The sequence below is a fragment of the Seriola aureovittata genome, chromosome 10, assembly GCF_021018895.1.
Source record: "Seriola aureovittata isolate HTS-2021-v1 ecotype China chromosome 10, ASM2101889v1, whole genome shotgun sequence".
NCBI classification, from domain to species: domain Eukaryota; kingdom Metazoa; phylum Chordata; class Actinopteri; order Carangiformes; family Carangidae; genus Seriola; species Seriola aureovittata.
This window is the reverse complement of record NC_079373.1, coordinates 11,417,541-11,437,810: the sequence shown is the minus strand read 5'-3', so window position 1 is coordinate 11,437,810 and position 20,270 is coordinate 11,417,541. Positions and strand designations below refer to the sequence as shown.

The following is a 20,270-nucleotide window of genomic DNA, read 5'->3' as shown; positions in this document are numbered from 1 at the left end:
AAGAGAGGGGGAGGGGGGGGGAAAGACACTCCACTTCTAGGCTGGAGAGAGACGCGAGAAAGAAAGCCCAACCCAGCCCCAGCTTTTTTTTTCTTTTTTTTTTTCCCCAGACACTCAGACTCCCCACCCCTCTGCAAACATGTCACACTCAAACAAACACGCTCGCCTGAGACCGTGAAGTGATGTATTTCAATGTCTATGCTCAATTTTATAGTCGCCCACTAGATCTATCATTCTTCAGGGGCCACATCATACTTCCCAGGATCATTCACAGTCAAAACCGCAGCAGTAAAGCACAGCGCTGCTTACATAACTTCATCATCCACATGAAACACATGTACGTTCACACTGGAGTCAGCCAGTCATCCCTGCTGCTTCACTTCTCAAGCTATGACCAAAGACTCTGCTGCAGCACATGAATGTGGATGTTTTCACTGTTGACTAATTACTTCCTACGTTCTGGAACTGGAAATGAGTCTAAAATAGCATCGTTTACTGAAATCCCATTTCAGGAAGAAGCAACAAGGGAGGTGCTAAATGTATCTGCTTCTTTCACTGAACTCCAAAAAGGAAATAGAAAACAACACCACAATTCAGTCAGTTCCAAACGTGGATCTCTATAAATACTGTTACATGTCTATTTTATTTTTATTAGAGGCCATATTTTAAATGTATTTTAACACATTACTTCTTGGTTGGTTTGCAATTGCCCTGTTAACTATATAAAATAAAATACTGTAGATGGCAAACAGGATTCGTTTCAAATCCAAAGATGAGCATAATGTTGTAACGGTTCAGAGCCCCACCTCCCTTTATAGCCTCCCAATACTCTCTGCAATTTAGCAGTCATTCTTCCGAGCTCAACCAAAACAACTGACCTATCATCCCGGGGAATTTCAGCAACATGAAATCATCAAAACATTTTTCAAGTCCATTAAAACTCCAAACACGAGTCTACCAAATGTTTTGAATCCCGATTAAATTCAAAGATTGCCTCTGAGGTGGAGGCTGCTGCAGATGTGCCACCTGTTCTGAGGCAGGACACAGGAGTCCCAGGTTAATGCTCCTAATAGCTCCTCTCCCCAACCGCCATCCATCTATCTGTGTGTATGAGATGAGCATGTGTAGCAGCATGTACCTGCTGGCTAGAGTGCTGCCTCCAGCCCTGCATAATACAGGGATGTGCAGAATACAGTGAGCACTCCCTCCTACTACTCTCATTGAAGGAAGATGGATTTGCACTCTGAATTTTCTTTCATCCTCCCCTGACATATAGATGGATGGAAATATGAATGTGCTCCCCTCCTACTCTTCGTTTTGTGGTTCCTTTTTTTTCCCCCCGCGTCAGTGTTATCTTCTTTCCCCCCTCTCTTAGCATGTAACTGAATGCATCTCAACATTCCCCTTGTGATGTGAGGATGAGCATGGTGGCTACAGGGCGCCAGAGCCTCAGGGGCAGTCTTAACCAGAGCCCCTGAAGACTCTGCTGATTAGTCGGGCCTGCAAAGCCCCTGTCACAGGAGGAGCACTGTGTCAGACTAGCAGAACATAGCATAATCAATTTACACGTGTTTGTCCAAACACACATATTGATTATATCATCTGGAAGCATTATGACAGCAGTTTTTCTTTCTATCATCTAAGAAAACAAGACTGGTAAACCGCACTCTAAACATGCATGTGACCTCAAAATGACCTAACATTACATTAGCCTAAACACACCATGCTCCACCACATAAAGATTAAACTCCTCCTACTCAGACTAATGCGTTAAGAGCACAAACACAGTCATGATGTCAAATAAACGCACATTTATATTGATTTAGATAATAGGTCAAAACTGCCTGTTTATCATAGCCTTTCGTGTCACTTAAGCAATGTAATAAGCTCATAAATTATGGAGCAATATCATATAGCCCACTTGGCAATTAATGGACACTCAGAGAATCTCAGAATGCATCACGTCTTTGAGGCAGAGAAATCTACAGCTATATCTATTAATATCTGCAAGATGTGTTCAGAAACAAGAAACAACTCTGCTGGCTTACTCAAAATGATGTAACATGCATGGATGAATAATTGAAAGACCAAAGGCAAGTGGATTTAATGTCAATGTGGCACAAGGACGTATCCCGCCTCCCCCGTCCCGAGCCTCCACCCTCATTGGCCCGTTGGCTTGCTGCTCAGAGAGAGATCTAGATTCAAAGCTCTCGGGGATTATGGCTTCTCTTTATAGCAACAGTGCAGGAGAACCTACAGTATAGGTTCACTGAATCGAAACAGAATTGTACAAGTGAAGACCGATGAGGCATTAACGAGCCACTCTAACATCCTAATTAAGCTTTCTAACATCCACAACCTATGGATGCCTGGGATATAAACATCTCAGCATGTGTGGCCCCATAATCAAAGCAACATACAATTTTGTAATCCATCCGAGTTCCTCCGCTATTTTACTGCGCAGCCTTCCCGCCCGCTCTCTCCCCTGCGAGTGTGTAACCTTGGTTTGAAAGTCTCTATCACTACCACCAGCTCTGGTGCCTTTCAAACTGTCAGTCAGCTCCTGCCTCACTTCATAAACAAATGGCTGCGCAGAACGCTTTCATCCAGCGATCGCACACACAAGGTCAGTGAAGGAGCGTAATGAATATCATGCACTATAACACCTTCTCATGGCCAGTGGGGATAAGACTGTGTTTGTTTTGCTTGCCTTCAACTATGGCCAAGCAACAATGAAGCATAAACACTGCTGAGGGGTAAATGAAAAGCCTCTCTGTTGTTATTTGTCCCTACATGCTGTTCAGCATTTCTGTTTCCAGCAGTGGAAGAGGCACTGTGATCTTGTACATCAGTAAAAATACCAATACAACAATGTAAAATACTCCAGTACAAGTAAAAGTCCTGCTTTCAAAACCCTACTTAACCTAAAGTACAGAAGTATTCTCAGCAAAATGTACTTTCTGCAATAAAATGTTCCTGTTGGTGACACATTTAATTAATAAATGTTTAAAAAATCATTAGCATTGACACGTCTCATCAATGTGTAAGAAGTATATTAACGTTGTAGCTGGTCAAGGTGGGGCTAGGTTTAACCACTTATATACTGTTAGGTAGTTTAGTCTGGTCCCAGGGGTTGGGTCGCCTCCTAAAGATCTTAGCATTAATCTGAGGGGCAGAGAGATGATTAATGGAGCAGAACAGAATTCTGCGACATAGATTTGTATTCATATTTTACAAACTGTTCTAATCTTTGCTTTTTCTTATGAAATATTGGAACATTTTAGCTTTCTTGAACAGTTTTTCATATTGAACCATCTGTGAGGTTTAGATGGGAATTGCCAACTAAAGGGTCATTAAATCATTGGTTTAATTTTTAACTATTTGTTATATTTTATAAACGAATCTACATTTGATAATAGAAAATCTGTTACAGTATTTGTAGAGTAACTATTAAAGGTCCCATATTGTATAAAGTGACCCTTACATGTCTTTTTTGATTATAAAGCAGGTCTAGGTATATTAATATATTAATACTGTGAAAGTATCAAAGAGCTCAGTCCAAAGAAAGATGCACACAGTTTGTATTAAGAAACTGTGCCTTAAAATGAGCCGTCAGGACTTCTGTAACTTTGTGACGTCACAACAAAGCAGTTACCCCTCTCAGCCATGCCCCAAGCCCCGCCCACCTGGACCCACAGGCTCAGCCTCTCTTCTGATTGGCTCACCAACCAGTTGTTACTAGAGCTCCAGAGAGAAGCCTGAGAGGAGATGTGAAACTGAATTGAAATAGTTTTTGGTTCTTAAAACCACAAATATATCATCTTATGGATATCAAAACTTCAAATAAAACATAGGAAAAGTGTCAAATATGGGACCTTTAACTATAGCTGTCAAATTAATGTAGTGGAAGAAAAAGTACAAAGTACAGAACTTGAGTAAATGTACTTAGTTACTTTCCACCACACATCACTTGTGCAGAGAACAGCTCTTTGCTATTCATCACGGGAGGAGAGATTTCACTTTGATGTTAGCACTGACGATTTTGAGAGTCACAAACTATTCACATTAACTTCAGAGGCTTTGTGTTTGGCGGAAATAATTTGCCAGTGTCGTCATTCAGATAGGTCAGTTTTTGTTGAATAAATTCAAGGGGTGCAACATGAGTGATGCAGGTATGGAGATGAGTGACGGGCACATGAAGGACATGTTTGATGTAAATGCACAGACTGCGATGATATGGCTGCACAGAGGGGTGTGGAGAGCGAAAGGCGAATGAAAGAATGGCTTTGTCTCCAGCTGGATGCAGGCTCGAGAGCCCCGTTTAGAACGAGCAATATGCCAAGAGCGTGATTGATTAAATCATGGTCAGACATCTGTGAAGTCAGCACTAACACCATGGGGAATGATATACTCCCAGCAAGCTTACACCTTGCATTTTTAATACACTGTGGACTTATAATGTTTATTCGAGCGCCTAAATTTAGCAACCAATTAAAGTGTGGCTAAATCATTCATTATAGATTTGAATTTGTAATTTATCATGAAACAAACAAAACAATACGTGGCTCAAGTGGAATTAGTTTACAGCTCAGGAAAGGGATAGACAGGAGCTCAGTAAAGTGGCCGAGACATTCATTAGTCAAATCATTATTTTTTTACTCCCTACCTCTCTATTGTTCACAGACTGTAAAGCTGCCAGTCATTCTGTTTTGACTGAAAGAAATTAAATGAACCTCAGGTTAATCTAGAAAATACCACAATGCACTCAATCACCATTATTCGAGGTGAGTCCTGCTGGCCGTGTGCTGGACCGAGCGGCCTGTGGTTCCTTCTTGCTGTTTAGTCTATTAGTGGATTTCACAACCCATTTAAGGAGGTTTCCAGGTGAATAAAATTCTGGAAAAGCCAGATGTAATGTGCACAGCAAATTACACAGAAAATTGTACTCCTCTGTGGCTCTACGGGTTTCACACTAATCCTGAACAATGGCAATACTTTTGATGTTCACAAAAGCGACATTCTTAGTCAAAGATGACTTTCATGCTTGTTTGTAGCTCCACGTAGCGCTGTGTGGACTCCAGGAAAAGGCCACAGGACGCTCGGGGGCAGGAGACTAAAATGAGGCCGACAAACTGAGACACAAATATCTCTCAGTAGTTGTTGACGTAGCATAGCTCTAAAGGCAAACTTTTTATGACAAATAAAGGTGCTTACTATTTTGGGGACGAAGGCACAAGAACAAAAAAAATGTCTCCAGCCCACATGTGCAGCTTCATACTGCAGCTGTGCAGTCTACATAAGAAAACAGTTACCATCTTTATTGTAATAGAGCCCTTGTTTTAAGTCATGTGTCAAATTTATCAAACATTGAATGAGGAATAATTGGCGTGACAAGTAAATCAGAATTTGTTCACCCTCTTCTGCCATTTTGTTTTTTAAGGTGTATGTCATATTATGCATCTCAAAAATTGTGTCCGATTTGTCACAGAATCAAAGTGAGGTTAAAACAGCCTAATTGGACTGCAGAAGAAATCGAGTGTGTCGCATCTGCCTAGGGCTGGACCAAACACAGGATTACGCTGTGGCTCTGTGGTGTTATACTCTTGCGCAAATAATCAAAAACCGCCGTCCGTGGCTGAAAATGAGCAAACATAAGCACAGCGTGGTGTGAGCCTTTTCTCTCACATGACAACCACCCCTGTACTCTTTTGTTAGTCTTAAACTGTTCTACAAAAAAAGAAAAGTTGGTCCAATTCCTTTACAGAATGCAAAAGCAATTATTTTGGGAGATAGGGAGCTTGTGCGTAAGGTGGCTGGCAAGGAAAAGGTTTATTTTTAGCAGCATGTTTATGTAAGTGACTAACATGTTGTGGAATAATGAGGCGGCTCTCTGGGCCCTCAGTGGAGCTACAGAGACGGGACTCTCAGAGTAGCAGAGGGTGATTGAAGGAAGCTAATGAGCAGGAGGGGAAAAAAAGAACATAGGAGTAGAAAGGACAGAGATAATAAAAGCATGAAGATACAAAGGAAATACGACAATTACCAATGGGAGGTCTCTGTAAGCCAGTAGTAAAAAGACAAACAAATAGAGATGAAAATGGTGGGGGAGAATGTCATTGCGATATGGGGAGAAATTATAATGGCCAAGACAGCTGGCATGAGAAAACACTGTTTTATGTGATTGGCTGAAATTTTACCTGTAAAAGCAGAAAAAAGGACTGGAGTAGCAGTGAGCATCTCACTGCTGTGATTTATGAGCTCATTACTGCTTTACAGCTAACATCCAAATTGCTTTATCTCTTTACTCTTTCCACATTATGGGTATTTTTTTTTTCCACATTTGGTTTTATAGTCAGCTCTCATTTTTATTTCTGTAACAGTGTGTCGAGCTGTGGTGCTATTTCAGGTGCAGGTCTGTAGCACAATGCACCTAAGTGCAGTGACTCACCGAAAACACTTCAAAACAAAACTACTTTCCTCCGCCTAGATTCTGAAATCATCTCCTGCTTTTCTTCGATGTCACGTATCCTTCACGTCCTTTCATTTGCACCCCGTTCTCCCTCATACACACAACAACCACTCTCATACGTTATCCGGTACCTCTTCTCAGGAGGGGGCTCCTGATTGGTTGGTGGTGCTGCCTGCGCTGTTTCCTGCAGGTCAGGGATATTGGCAAAGTCATCTTGCTCGGCCACACCAATGGCCAAAGCCAGGACCACCAGCTTCCCTTCACTGGCTCCCCATAAAAAAAAAATACAATAAGAGATAGAGACAGAGACAGAAAGAGAGGCGAGAATAGAGAACAGAGATGCAAAGGATAGGGAAATCGAACATAAAGAAGGTGTGGTGCAGGGAGAGAGAAGAAAAGAGAGGTCATTTCAGGTGAAAACGAGGACAGAAATCAGAGAGGCGGCTGGACAATAAGAGACCGCATGAGAGTAAACAGAGGAAGCAGTAACAGAGAAAATGGTCATAGAGGGAAAATCAGCAAAAACACCCGAGCAGTAAGCACTTTGTCCAGGGAAGGATATTAAGGCGAGACCTTAAACTGAAAGGCCAAATTAATAATACTGTAATGATATTAATGAAGTGGTGCTGACAGCAGGTGCAGGCTGTGTTCACATCATACAGACAACAAATAATTAAGGGAACTGTTGGTGATTAGTTAATGATCGTTAATGGATGTGATATTCAGCAGTTTGCACATCAGCTTCCACACAGGTAAAAGTTATGTACACACCTGTATGCATGCATGCATGCATGCACGCACGCACGCACGCACGCACGCACGCACGCACGCACGCACGCACGCACACGCACACACACACACACAGTAATGTATCTAGTTATTTAACCTGCCTTCTGCTTTCCCTCCAGACTCACCTTTCCCATCGAACATGCCTGTCATCTTTCTCCAGAGTTAAGATTTAATTAAGCCTCATTAAGAAGATCTGGACTAATTGTTTCTATTTGAGTGGCACAGTATCTGGAGGTGCTCGGTGTATGTCACCGTTTTCTGGGTCACTGCTCTCTCACTCTCCGTGTTGCACTCTTCTCATTTCATCTCCTCCATTCTGCTACAGTTGCCCCCCTCCTTCATCTCCCCCTATCCCCCTTCTCTTAATTCTCTGCCTCCTCCCCTCCCCTCCTTCCTGTCACCCACACCCACGGGTCTATAGCTTAAGGTTCTGACCGGGTTACAATATATCTCCGCTAAGAAAATATGGTGCTGCCAGGCTGTGGAAAGATATCACCCTAAACTTCACAATTTCATCTTCCTTACACGCCGTCAAAAGCTTTTCTTGCAGCTCCATAAAGCCCTGTTTAATAATCTCCCTGTTATATGTCTATACTAGCAGTTCCCAACCTTTTGTCTGCTACGCTCAGAACCACTTTGAGATAAAGTCACCACCCAACATAAATGATATCATTTGAAGTGATTTCATCTGTATTATCTATTCTAACTATTTATGCTTTAATTCCAGTTCACAACTTCAACATTTATCTACTACTTTAAGCTTATTTTTTCAACTTTCATTGTTCATTCAGCTACAACTTTGCATTTTATTCTGCTAACTGCAGAAGTACCCCCTGGAGCACACATACCCCTAGTTGGGAATCATTGGTCTATTCAACATAATGGTATGCTGCTTACACTGGTACTGTAACCATAAGGGTTTATTGGATCCCTCTTCTCCCATCACCTGTTAACAATGGCCATTTGCACTCAAGAATATTGGTAAAACACTTTCAATCAATGTCTTGAACATTAAGGAAGCACGAGCGAGCGGGGGAACAGACATTAATCACACCAGGATAAATTATTGATTTTAAGAGAAAAAGTATGAAGACCAATCTCCCAAGAGATCCATTTGGTCAAACGGCTCCAAAGGCTAGATATCTGTGTCAATGACATCAACACATTCATTGAGCAATGATTCACCCAGATAGGGAATCTGGCCAAGATTGAAATTAACTGGCTTGAACAATGGGTCATGTCTATTACTGAGCCACTCTGTCATCCATCATACGAGGTGTCACTGTTGCAGAGAAGGAAATATGCAACAACAGTGATCTCAATCTCGCATTTACAGAGATAGGTGCTACAAGCCACATTTACAATGATAGGCGCTATAGGCGCTATTCTCCATGACCTTGGTGCTCGCATGTGCTACGCTGCTAATGCTCAGTTAGTCTGTGGCATTAGTTCAGCTGTGTGGTACTCAAACACCCAGAGAAGCTTTAATGTACATTAAAAAAGAAATGGTGAAGGGCTACTGTAAAATGCATTCAGTGGAAAGGGACATTAAATACATGTTGCACCTTGGCAGTGTCCTTCCTCATCCCTTCACCACACCACTCTCTCCCTCATCAACCCCCCCCCCCCCCCCCTCCTCTTCTGGCCTGCAGCAACAATATGTTGTAGGAGTAATGGTGCTGGTGACATAAGATCAATGCTTCAGGGTTAACACAAATCTACACACAGCTGCTTAACCCTTGTTCTTATACTGATGCACAGTGACACATGGCCTGTGTGATGTGCACATGCTGACACACATGTCAGCGGATTTACTATTAGCATGTAAGTTACAGTGATACCGGGAAAAGAGATGCCATTTTAGTTGCAAATACTCATGAAATATGGAACAGGCCTGCTGGTGTGTCTGCTAAACAGGATATTTAACAGTCATTCGAAAGGATGGTTCAGAAATAACATCATCTAATTGAGTGGGACGGTGTGAATGTAAAATAAATGGTGACTTTTGATGACACCGTCTCATGAATATTATGTACTAGCAGCACCAGCTCTGTCCTGCAAAGACAATTGCAGCAGACAGGCTGAGTGCCATCCAAACAGATGTTACTGTTTAGCAGAGCATAGACTGTAAACATTGAACAATTTATCACAGAATAGGATAGAAACAGCCCACAATATGTCGCAACTTCCGTGCTATTTTTCATGCACATGATGTCATGCCTTCTGAAATTAAGAAAAATGCATTTTGTGACAGACTGCTCAACAAGAAGCTTTGCAATTCATTTCAACTCATTACTGCTACAGCACTGTGCGTTAATATGAACAGCTATTATTGTTCAAGATGTAGCAATTCATTAATCACTGAGATTTGAAAGGACCATAGAACATATCAAGTAACCATATGCCCCTCCATAAATAGGATATATAGTTGCTGCTAATATCAGCATATGATCTAGGACGTCTTGATAAAATGAGTTGTTGATCCGTCTCCTACACAGCAACAGGGCTTAGAGCTAAAACACAACGGCTTATTTACATTCATAACTCTACCCTTATTAACATTTATAATAGATTTTTCAAATAAGCCAACCTCTGGCCTCCTCTTCTGTGTTCAACATCTCCATCCCGAATGAGCAAGATAAGCTATGAGATGGAATGAACTGCATTTGTATGTAGAAATATATCTCCTTAACAACAGCACAATTTACTAGAAGTTACGGTGAAAGCAAGGACTGAATTTTGTTCAAAGTCCTGATAATGCTCCAAACACAGTCTCATACTACCATGAACTACAATAACACACACCTACATAATACACATTTATACATGTATGCAGACAGCACAGTGAAGAGGTAATATCCTTCCCTGGATATCAGATAAAAACGGAAAGAAAACACCCAAAAGAGGCAGAGAAGAATGTTTCACAAAAGGTAAAGGTAACAGATTAGTTAATACCTAAACATGGATATATTACAAACTATTTGATTCTAAGACATTGTAAAGTACTACAGATTAAAGCAAAGAGACACCTTAAACAAATACATAAAGTAACTTGTAGCATAGCATATGATGTAAGACACAGATAGACACAGGCCTAAGCAGGTGACACTACAGAGACTCCACACAGATATGAATGAACAGTTGTAGAGACTCACAGGAAGGACTTGACGTCCAGGCCTCGATTCCGGATCTGGTCCATCATGTAATCCCAGCTGCCAGGACTGGCACGTGAGCGCCCTCCTGCTCCACCTCCCCTATAGCGAGAGGCACCTGATCCTGAGGGGCTTCCCCGTGCACCCCGGGGACCACCTCGTGAACCTGCACCCCCACCCTCACCACCGCTGCCACCTCCCTCTCCTCTCCCAGCACCCCCACCTCCCCCAGGCTGTCCAGGTGCAGTGTGTAATTGTCCCAAGCTCTGGGATGTGGTGGGAGGATGGCTGAGACCGGGGCCTGACGGGTGGATGAGAGGCTGCTGAAGACTCTGCTGGCGTAGCAGCGTCCGAGGCCGGGCTGGGCCAGAGGGGATGTGCTCCAAAGTGGATGCATAGGATAAGACTGGGTCCCCAAAGCTGGGAGGGCAGAGGAGCAGGGATGAAAGAGAGCGCGAAGAGGGCCACGGCCGGCACAGGATAGGTTGGTGTGGAGGGGAGAAGGAGTCAGAGGTCACAGGAAAAGAAGAAGAAGATGGAGGAGCGGAGCCGTGGCAAGAGGGGGTGAGTTGTTCAGAAGTGGTGGGGTCAGGAGATGAGATGTAGAAGAGAGGGAAGGAATCGTCAGAGATGAGACAAGGTGGCACAGGGCAGTAGGGGGACACAGCAGAAGTCAGGTTGACGTCAGGGTAGATACAGGAAAGTTCGTCCAAACAGGAAGGTGATGATCGCGAAGGGGAGGAGGAGGAGGAAGGAGGAGGGGTGGTGTTTGATGACAAAGTGGAGAAGGAGGCAGAAGGAGGAGCGTTGGGAAGTGGAAACAGGAGGAGGAGGAGAGAGAAAGAGAGCAATGTGAGGCAGCAGCAGTAACAGCAGTAGCAGAAATAGCAGTAGAAGGTGCAGCCTGAGTGATCGCTGTGTGCTGTGTACTGCTCATGGGGCTGCGTCGGGCAGCAGTGTGCAGACTGTGAGCTTGCCCTGTGTGCGTGCGTCAGATGTGTGTGCACCTTGCGTGTCTGTGCGGTCGGAGCGTGCTGTTTGCGTGGGGGTGTGTTTCGCGCGGAAAGTGGTCGGATGTGCACTGTCCGCACGGGCGTGGAGCGGTTATGCGCCACGTGACCGCGTCGAGGCGCAAGGGCCAAGGTTTTGCAGCTTCCAGGCCTTCCTGATGAGGGCTTTTTGGGCTGATGAGAGATCCCCATTTCCTCTACTCGTCAGTCAACTTTTTCCATCTCTGATAGCCTCTCCTCCTTTCTCTCTAAGTCATTTTCGTCTTTTAAATACATGCTGCACCTCTAGAGACATCCCAACAGCCAACCAAGTCCTACAGTACGACTCCCTCCCTCTGTCAGTCCCTCATTTTCCACTCCTCCTCTTTATAAATGCTGTTTAATTGGCTCACTGCCTTTCTTACAAACATGAAGGTGTGTGACACATCCTATGTCACTTACTTATGCGTGCATTATTTCTGTGTTCTGGGGCTCTACAGTATCCTGTATCCTCTTTTTTAATATCTTTTTTTACTCCCTAAATATATCCTCCTCTCTCAGATCGCTGTGTAACCCAGACTACCAGAATTAGGTCATGAGAGAGCTATTCACATCAGTTAGGTGGAGTTTACTCTGCTTCGCATTACTTCACCTAACACAATTTTGCATAAGGCTTTTAGTGTGCTATCCATCATATTTAACTGTCACAAATGAAAGGATAAAAAAAGGGTAATGGATGGTTTTGCTGAAATGAAACAGTTTGTGGGCAAAACAGAAGAAAAGGGAATGAAGAGGAGTGGCTTTACACAGCGGCGGAAAGATGGAGAGAGCGATGGGAACGATAAGAACAGAGGGTGATGATGGAGGAGAGACAGAAAATGGGGTGCGAGACACAAACACAAGAGACACAGACACTTATAGCAGCCTGAAAATAGAATCCAATTATAGACAGGGGGCAAAAAGAAAGATGAGAAGAGGAGAGAAGGAGGGAATGAGGAGTGAGGTAGTGATGAGCGTAATGTGTTGTGGAGGAAGAAATCACAGGCACGAGGTGCCAAAGGAAGGTGCAAAAATCATGAAGAACTGAAAATGAACTGCCTCATTTAAAGCACGCTGAATATAGACCCTAAATCATGTCATACGTCACGGCTGTGGGATACATGCAGTCAGCGATCAACATGTCGTTCACATTTCAGCCTAAATCTTAATTAAAAGGCGGGCTGGCAGTCGGTGTGTGAAAATGAGACTATTTCTGTGTTGCATTGTTGGAAGGATACTTGCAGGTGGTGCAGTTCCTCACATAAATAACTGAACTATTGTTATCTTCTCATGATGACGAGAATTCACATTTCCCCAGTGCTCACACGTTCGTTTGTGCCCGCACGCTCACCTTGACACCTGAGCTGTACTTTCCTCCCTGCTGAACTTGACCTGACTCTCGCTCTCTCTCTCCCAGAACTGATTCATTCATCTCATCATAGCTGCTGCTGAGGTAAAAACTTGTAAGAATAACATTTGCATAGTAATAGTGTTTATTCTGCTGCACAGTGACTGATATGTTCACTCTTTTCATGCCCGGTTCTGAACTCACTTGCTGGGTCTTAATCCTCCGGACTGCATGTGGCCCTGGACGGTCTGCCACCTCCCGGCCTTCGCTCCCTCTGTCACCATGCTCTTCACGCTGTCACTGCGATAAGGACCCCCCCCATCATCCCCATGCCCAGTTGCTGCCCCCTTCTGACCCCCTGACACTGCCCCACTAAGAGAGAGAGACAGGGTGCGAAGGTCCCACAGCAGACAGAGGGTATAGAAAAGGGAGAATAACGACAGGCAGAGGAGAAAAAGACCAAAGGGTGTGAGAAAGACAGACACAAACACACACACACACACACACACACACACACACAGGAAAATAGATTGAGCAACCACATGGCTAAGGAAGTGAGACAGATCAGTAGAGTGTGTAAGGGGGGCAGGTCTAGTTTTCCAGGCCAAGTGAGAGGCAGGTGGATGAAAAGGTCTGGAGTCCAGTGTGGAGGAAGAGAGGGATGAGGGAGTGAAGAGCAGGGGAGGAGAGGAGGAGGAGGGGGAGGAGGAGGAGAAGAAGAAGAATTCACAGGGAGCCTGTGGAGGGTGGAAACCAGTAAGAAGTCACTCCTTTTAGGCCTGGAGGACCAATACTACAGCTGCCAGCATTCACTTGCGGCAACAGCATGTGGACGCTGGTCGTTTAGTTCTCATTCTCTCATTCATTTAGGCATTTGGTGCTTGAGATGCACTGCTATACAAAGCAATTCAATCATAGCAACTTAGAGCAATGGGAGGACTTGTACTGAGGTGTCTCATGAGCAAATAATCAAGTCATTTGGGAATTCATCCAAAGTGACATTCGGTTAAATACAAGTGAATCAGTTCCTGTAAAACATCAATTTCACTGCATTTTTAGATATTAATCTGTAATATTTAATTTTTTAAAGATCTACTCGTCATTTCATCACCACTTAGCAGCAGTGACAGAAAACAGGAGGTAATGAAATACCTGCACCACACAATAGAAAAGATCATGAGGGTTATCTAATCATATCAACCTCCAAAAATAATAATAAAAAAAAGGTACAAGGTTCAGAAATTTATCAGTGTTCAAACTTAAGAGCAGTTGTCAACTCAGATTTCCCCTCAAAACTGGTTTTGGGTTTAAAATGTCATGTCTACTCTGAAAGCAGTGATGATCAAAAATAAAAGCACAGTAGTGCCCTCTGGTGACATGACTACATTTCATTAATATGCATGGGGCTCCCGCTGCAGGAGACACAAAGTACGAGGCACAGAAGTCATTGTCGCCTGGTGTGTAAACGTGGGATCGGGAGGTGCTACACATCAGATCCTTTTGAAGGTCACCGTTTCACATTTAATTCTGACCAATTGACCTGACAGCGCAAGTGGATAAGTCATCAATCACAAGAACAGCATGGATGACTCTGCTGGAGCAACGGTCAACACAGAAGACACGGGCCTCATTTATCGAGCCGAGCACAAGGTGAACGTCTTTGCTCTTTATTAAAAGTGGAAACATAAATAAATGGAGCCCCAAATCACAGAGAATCAGGAGAGTCAGAGTCAGCAATATACTGCATTCAGATATCACTCCTGTTTCTGACTGAACTTCACTGAGCGTAGAAGTGATTTACAAAAGAAATACAGCCACATAATCTTTGACAGTTTTTCATCCCAGCGCTATCAGATTGATCAAATGGAGAATGATATACAGTAAAAACAATTCAATGTTCGTCAAATCACTACCACCATTTTCAAGCTGGTGTCACTACTGCTGCTGATATTAAATATATTACAAGTTCAATATTGACTCAAATCCAACAAATCCCTAAACATGGAGATTGATTGTGCAGTGTAAGTAACCTGTTTGATAAATGAGGCCCAGTGTGATTGAAATCTGCTGATCTCGAGAGAATCTCAAACAGGAAATGATTTCCCAGCCGTCTGTTGGCTTTATTATTGGTTAGAGTGAGGAGGTCGCCCCCTGTCTCTGCTGGTTAAAAATATCTATATAATGTGCCTTATATTAACACACTACTGATAAAACAACTCGTTTTAGCATTTCTGCAGTGAAAACCTATTTTTTACCACTGGATAGAGGAAAAAACTTGTGAAGACAGAACCTGCTGAAAAACAGCTTTATGGACAGTTAATGACAACCTTGAGGGTTTTTTCTGAAAAATGAACTTCTCAGGACACAAGCATTAGGGTCTAAAGATGGTTTCCTGAGATCAGCCCCCAGAATCTTCAGGCGGTAATCCATATATCCACCACGTTCATAAGCACACTGCTGCCTCCTTTCTCCGGGCAATTTAACACACAGTCCTCAGCGGCTAGGTCTATTAAAGATGACCAGTTATTAGACAGTTTATCAGACAGACGCCGGGTAGCGGGATGTCTAAGCTTGGAGCCCTCTCAGTGCCCGGCGGGAGATAGGTATGACCTTGCTAGTGCTTTATTGGATTCAAGTGCCTTGTGAGTAAAAACATTACTTTTATTGCATCAAGTACAAACACTGTTACCTTATCTCCCAATATGATAGGCAGTGGGCGAAGTTGAAGTGCTCCAATGTTAGTGCAGTACACATTAGATATTAGGTTGATGGGGATCAGAGAGAAGCCACAGATGGATGTAAACCACAGGTGAACACTGGCACCACACTGCAACCTGGTATAACGGTCAACCCTCCACAATAACAACAACAACAACAACAACTACTACAGCTGGAAAATTTCACTTCACAACACCAAAGGACAGTGAGACACACACATTACAGAGAAAGTGGGTTAAAGTATATACATGTCTTTTGGAGAGGAAGGCTATACGAGGGTTGTCCGTCTCCATGGTTACACTCCATGGGAGAGAGGTGAGAGGTTAGAGGTCAGGAGTTAGTGGGACCGGCAGGGCTGTAGGGAGTAGGGGGGCATCCGAACATGCACCTTTGTGTTCATTAAAAGGGGACAGGATGTGAGGAGTAGCAGCAGAAATTAGCCTGGGGGGGGGTTACAGGGCTGTGCTGCTCTGCTGCTGCAGTAATAGCCGAATGGCTGTAGCAGGGATGCTGTAATGTGCGTGTATGACTTTTCCTACACTCACATTTCCCAAGCAGATTATGAGTAATCATTACTAACCATTTATGCCCGCCAGTCTGGTAACATTGGGTGGGTTGTTATTGTTGTCGTTATTACTATTGTTGATGGAAATCGCATTATACAACAATAATAAGTCTTGAAATGTGCAGTTTGTGTATATTTTGCCACAGTATGACATTTATGGAATGAGATTTTTCCAAAAGGCCTTTGGCTAAATATCCCCAGTTACACATGAGTAAATTGTGTCTTAAGGAATAGAAAAATAATGGAAATTATGAATCTAGGTGGATTTAATTAGATGTCTGACATCATAACATCCACATCCGCTGGTTCAATTTGATGAGTGGCTAGTGGTGGTGACTGCACAACTAGTAACAATGATGTGTGAGGAGGGGAGAGGAGAGGAAGGCGGGGAAAGGAAAGGAAAAGGAAAGGAGGGAAGGGAAAGGGGAGAGTGGCACTGCCCCTGCCTCGTTACAGCCCTGCTCAGGGGGAAGTCTCTTACCAGCCTTGGACCAAGACTCACTTGAGTGTGAGGCGAGGATCTCCATATGGGGCATAGGGAGAAATGTTTAGTACGAACTCCTTGGGCGGATAGGAGCTCCACCTCTGCTGCACTGTGCTGCTGTCATTGTTATTCCAAAAGTCTCTGTCTAGATCACTGCGGCCAAAGAGAGAGACAGGTCAGAGCAACACAACTATGGACAGCCTTGGCACCAACCAACCACTCGCAACAGCCGCTCCTGCTTTCGGAGATGATGCGAGGGCTTAGTTTGAGGAAGAGAGTTGGTTTTACAACTGCATTGAATTGGAGTTTGACACAAAACAGGCCCAGATTAATGTCTATTTCTACCTGAAGTTGACAAATCACCATGGTGGTTCGATTTTAAAAATAACAAAGGGGCAGCCTGGGGGGGAAAAGGTATTCACAAGCAATGTGCTGTAGCAAACACAAAGAGAGATAGAAAAAAGAGATAGGTAGCAAGAAAAGAGTAAGTCATAATCTGATGAATACATACAGCATGTGATTACATTCTGTTCATCTAGCACGGCAACCACTGATGAAACACATTTGAGTAAACATTAAGAAGTCTGGCCCCCATCCTCGGCGTGAGCAGAGTGAGCGCATGAACGCATGAGACACAAGGCAGAGAGATAAATCGCAGACAGTCAAAGTAGAGGAGGAAAAGGTGAGCAGAATCACTGATGTCATACAAGTCACACAGCAGTGGTCAGAGCTGGAGAACAGGGACAGAGCAGGAGAGAAAGGCAAGGCGCGAAGAGAAGGAGTTTGAAGCTGAAATGAGCAACAGAGCACATCGATGCTGCTAGAGGCAGTGAGAAAGGAAATGCAGAAATTAAGAGACTGAAGAACCCAAGTCAGAATACATTCACATAGCCCATCTTTAGTGCTTCAAACTGTCCGTACAGAAAATGAAAAGTAAACACAGACATTCATAAACAGCTGAGACAACAGCAGGCTATAGAAGAGAAGTAGTGATGAGCAGGTTAACAGAAGCAAGTATCGCACTTAGCATTACAAAGCTGGCATTTTCTGGTACTGACCTATGGTCTTGTTTCATCACGAACAGAAAATACGTTAATCTTAGTTTGAGCCCTGTAAAAAATGTTAGATTGAAATCCTCCCAAACATTTATACTCCAACAGTTTCACAAAAAGGAGCTCCAGCACCCCCTCCGTTTACTTAAACCTGCACCATTTTAAGCAATGCAGAGGCGTTCCTAAAGGCCTGCACTTAAGGGAGACCTATCTTACAACCCATAAGATAAGTGCAGGAGCAGACCCGTCCAGCCAAAAGCTTCACAGGTAAGATAATGCAGATTTAATCTATACTGATTAAATCACTAGCCTTTCATTTAATGTCTGCCTGAACATGCTCTTGTAGAGATTGTGCTCTTCAAGATAAAAACAACAGGCCTCCTCTTCTGCCTCGTTTGTGTAGTGTACATCGAGGGACTCAAAGCTGAACCAAATGGAGTTCATTATCACCAGATTATTCTACCCCAACCAGTTACCAGCCACTTACTTGATGGCTTTCTTCTCCCCTCGCCCACGTGCCGAGTCTGGAGTGTCTGCTGTTTCCACTCCTGGCTTATTCCTCTTCCCCTTGAGCCAAGCAGAGGGAGGGGAAGACAAAGGAGGAAGAGAAACAAAAGGTTAGCTTAGATTTGCCCTTTGAAGCTGTGTTTTTGCTATACTAATTTCAAGTGTAAATGCCTCTCCCATTATCTCAGGAACACTGTGCCATCAGTCCTTTACCTGATGGTCTCCTGATTACACTCATCAAAGTCAAATCAAATCTGCTGTGGAGAGCCATTTCTGACTATGATTATCACTCGCACCACCCTGAAATTTACATGGCAATTGCCTCTTTAAGGTAATCCGCTGGGTACTGGAGAGAAGCCTCTAGAAAGTCCTGCACCAGCCTGATTTCAAATAGCTTGAGCATGACCTGCTGTAACCATGGAAATAATGGCAATTTGAAGGCTTCAAAAAGTGAGGTCTGCTGGGCGCATTCTACTGGAAAAGCTCATTACAGTTAAAGGTGTTCCACATGTGTCACAATGCAGGTAATCTCTATTGACACTTTGCTACAAGTGGAACAGGGAGGGGATCAGTCTAAATCTGCCCCCCCCCCCCAAAAAAAAAAAATACCATGCTTCCCTGAAAGTGATGCTCTGATACGCATCGAGGATAGGTAAGGATTCTCCAGCTCCAGAAAATGAGTGGGAGGAAAACACACTGAGTTGGCAACATGGCTTGGCCAAGTGAATCTTAAGTCGGCTGAAGGGCAATTTCCTGTGGTGGGCTTGCTTGTTTCTGGCTGAGCACGAATCTCCAGCATGGAGATTTCAGGTTGTACAAAATAGACAATGTCCCCGTTTCCACTTCAGTCTGGTCAGAATGTGGTGGCCACACCGGCAGCCACACAGCAATAAATGTCGGTAACCCACATGCACCGACACCGTTTTTGTTATTTTAGACTCCTTTGGCTCTTTCACACCCACACTGCACACACAGGCAAACATAAATGATGACACATAGCTCTTAATTTCATACAACATACTTATTGTTTATTTAGTGTTTGTTGGAAATGCATGAGTTCTATTTTTAGCACATACATTTAGTTCCCGTTTGTATATTTAACATTTATGTTTATTTATGTAAACCTATTGTAAGTTGTTCTAATTCTGTTTTACCGGTGCTGGGGGTTTCCTTGCTTCTGCTGCTGGGGTCATCTGGCCAGGTTGGGCAAAGGGTAGGCCTCAGGAAGCAGGAGTCTCAAGTAGAGGAAGTGCTCATTAAGACTGAACCAAGTGCCTGCCACACCATGGGGGGACTGGGGTTATTTAGTTTGATTATTGTGCATTTCTTTAGAATTAGTTTTGGCTTTAGGATATTTCTTCTTTTGTGGAATCTGTAGAAAATTTATTTCAGTCTACAGACTAACTGTCCTGTTTTGTTTATTTGTTAGTTAAGGTGTTATTGTTTATATTAACCCCTCTGTGTGTACAGCTGGTCTGATCAACCAGTATATATCTTCCCTTTTGTTCTTCACCTGTTAGGTGAGTTGAGTTCTGTCAGAGATGTTGGTTTGATGTTAAGTTGCTATCGCAGCCTGAGTTTAGTTCTGTTAGTTTGACCTTTTTAAAGGGCCCAAAACATTTTGCTTGTTTTTGTAAAATAATTTCTCTCATTTGGGTAAAATAAAACCTTTGTTTCTTCAAAATACACCAATGTCTTCCAGCTCAGTCCCTCACACAGAAGCCATGAAAAGTTTGACCAGACCTCACTGGAGCTCACATCAGGTTTGTGTCAGGTTTGCACATAGTTTTGAGATTAGGTTGGGTTCAGGTCTGTTTATTTATTTATTTATTTATTTATATATATATATATATATATGACTTGCAAAAGGTAAACTTCTCATTCCCAGTGATTCAGGGAAGGCCTTGGCATTTTTGAAACATTATGACTAGACAAAAGCCTGTAGAGATTGCAATGCTGTATATTATTCAACTCTACAATATGGCTGTTTGAATTGTTAGAGCAGATGTGAAATGCACAGGACAATGGCTTCGTTCATCAGACATAAACTAGGGGGGGAAAAAAACAAAGCTGATCTTGGTAAAGCCTAAAGTAAGATAATTTATTATCATGAGACTATAGTGTTGTTTCTACTAAAGATGTAATACAAAAAATAACG

At 43.2% G+C, this 20,270-nt stretch overlaps 1 protein-coding gene across 2 annotated transcripts in view; it reads right to left on the bottom strand.

The window, feature by feature from the left end:
- The window catches only part of syt7a (synaptotagmin VIIa), a 75,984-nt gene that overhangs the window by 19,598 nt on the left and 36,116 nt on the right, over positions 1–20,270 (bottom strand). The window contains exons 3-7 of one of the 2 annotated variants that reach the window (XM_056386665.1): positions 18,093–18,172; positions 16,572–16,706; positions 12,991–13,158; positions 10,414–10,830; positions 6,601–6,732 (exon numbers count right to left, since the gene is read on the bottom strand). In XM_056386665.1, coding sequence (XP_056242640.1) covers positions 6,601–6,732; positions 10,414–10,830; positions 12,991–13,158; positions 16,572–16,706; positions 18,093–18,172 — 932 coding nt within the window. The other variant, XM_056386664.1, reaches the window with a different exon arrangement.